The following is a 2,068-nucleotide window of genomic DNA, read 5'->3' as shown; positions in this document are numbered from 1 at the left end:
ATGTCAGTAAATGTACCACAGACCAGCTGCAGTACCTGGTTGTTCCAGCAGGTGGAGCCTCTTCCTGTTTAATCCCATGGAGACCAGAGGAGGCGTCTACAGACTGCAGCTCATGGTGGCAGCAGAGAGCATTGTGGGAGTTTAGCATGGGACCATGACAGAGACTCTGAGGAGGTTCAGGACCTCCAACCAGAGCTCAGGAGTCTAAACTGGGATCAACAGAGTTCCTGGATCACAATGACACATGGACCAGCAACATCAGGGATCAATGTCCACTGCGATCAGTGTGTATTGATTATTGATAGGTAGTGCTATTGATCATGGAATGTTTTTTTTCCTGTCACACAGATGTTCCTTCACCTGTGTGACAGTAAACTGAAGGTCGGACTGAGGGTTGGTACAGATCGGATCAGAACATCCAGTCATCAGCCAGTGTCGCGTTCTGTCTGTTTGAGGATGTAAAGAGAGAAAGCTGTGTTGAGTCTAATAAAGAGCAGTGTGTGAATGAAACAGAAGCCACTCGCTGACTGTGATGCAGGTTTAATGTAAAATAACGTCACAGATGCTGCGTTTCTTCTGTTTCCAACAGTGATGCTGTGCAGCCAACACTCAGACACGTCACAGAAACACCATCTCCTTCCTCGTCCCTTTAATCATCATCATCATCGGGTCAAACAGTGTTTCTGCAGAAGCTTTAGGTTGGAGGTTCTGTAATGTGAGATATGGAGGTTAATAAATCACCTGCCGTCCTCAGCTGCTCTTCTTCTGTCAGGATGAAAATGTCCTCGAGCTCGACGAAGACGCTGCTGCAAACACACGACGGCAACGAGGCAGCTGCAGTCCGTCCAGCAGCCGAGAATTAAACTATCAACCATCAGATCGGGTGCAGAGCGACCAGCCGTCTTCTGTCACAGTTAAAACAACACCGAACAACATTAAAACTCCTGAAGCCAAACACAGAAAACATGTGACTGAAGCAGCAGCTGGTCTCCACAGAGCAGTCCTTCGTCATCATCATCATCATCAGAGTCCTGCAGCCGCCTCCGACTGCTCAGCTCAGCCAATCACATGTCAGACCACAGGATGGCCCTGCTGCCTTTCTCCACGCTGGCGACGTACGCTCCCGACGGCGACCACGACACCGAGTTAATGGCAGAGCTGCAGACCAAAGACAGGCACAGAGAAGTTCCTGTCATCGCTTTCTGCACTGCGTCACAAGGTTCTGCTCACTGATCTGTTTCCGTTTAGTTTCCAGGTAACACATGAACCTGCAGCTGTTCTTACTTGTGGTTTCGGTCCAGAGTTCGGTCCACTTTCCCCGTCAGGACGTTCCAGACGTACAGAGCGCCGTCTGCTGAGCCTCCGACCACGTAGCTGCCGTCAGGACTGTGAACAATGAACAGACAGCAGAGAGTCAGCAGGTGAACTCACGGTGGAGATAAACTCAGTGAAGAGCTGGACTCACCTGAAGGAGACTCTGGTCCAATCAGCTCCACACTTGAAGCCCTGAGCACTGAAACGATAAAAACAGCAGGTGACTGATTAGAAACCACAGGATTTATACAGAAACCTGTCAGTGTGGTCCCACCTGTAAGCCCCGCCCACCTCCTGCCTCACCTGAAGGTCTGTCGGATGGCGTTGGTGCGCAGGTCGATGATCTTCAGCAGGTCATCTCTGGAGCAGGTGAGCAGCTCGCTGCGGTCGTGGTTCAGGTCCAGAGACGTCACTCTGCCCTGCAGCTCCAGCTCTCGCACAATGCTCTCCGCTCTGCAGCCGGCAGGTGAACACGCATCAGGAACAGCCACTGGTCAACCAACCTGTGATGTCACCGAACACCTGGTCTCACCTGCAGGCTGTTAAACTCACCTGATGTCCCAGAACCGCACTTTCTTATCAAAGTGTCCGCTCATCACACACTGCTCTGTGCACACGATGTCGTTACAGCTGGAGCCAGCAAACACCGTCTTCATACCTGTACAGGTGAGAGACAGGTGAGTTAGAGGCAGGTGAGACAGGTAAGTTCATACCTACACAGGTGAGAGACAGGTGAGAGACAGGTGAGAGACAG

General features: G+C 51.4%; 1 protein-coding gene across 1 annotated transcript in view; it reads right to left on the bottom strand.

Annotated features, from left to right (window-relative positions):
* Positions 1-524: 524 nt before the first annotated feature.
* Positions 525-2,068, bottom strand: part of atg16l1 (ATG16 autophagy related 16-like 1 (S. cerevisiae)) — an 11,454-nt gene continuing 9,910 nt past the window's right edge. Inside the window, exons 11-15 of the mRNA XM_008288027.1 lie at positions 1,867-1,972; positions 1,618-1,767; positions 1,466-1,513; positions 1,285-1,386; positions 525-1,158 (exon numbers count right to left, since the gene is read on the bottom strand). Coding sequence (XP_008286249.1) covers positions 1,065-1,158; positions 1,285-1,386; positions 1,466-1,513; positions 1,618-1,767; positions 1,867-1,972 — 500 coding nt within the window. The 3' untranslated portion in view covers positions 525-1,064. The remainder of the gene's footprint in view (positions 1,159-1,284; positions 1,387-1,465; positions 1,514-1,617; positions 1,768-1,866; positions 1,973-2,068) is intronic.

The sequence above is a fragment of the Stegastes partitus genome, unplaced genomic scaffold (assembly GCF_000690725.1).
Source record: "Stegastes partitus isolate 25-593 unplaced genomic scaffold, Stegastes_partitus-1.0.2 Scaffold537, whole genome shotgun sequence".
NCBI lineage: Eukaryota > Metazoa > Chordata > Actinopteri > Pomacentridae > Stegastes > Stegastes partitus.
Note: the sequence above shows the minus strand (reverse complement) of the source record. Positions and strands in the feature narration are given on the sequence as shown.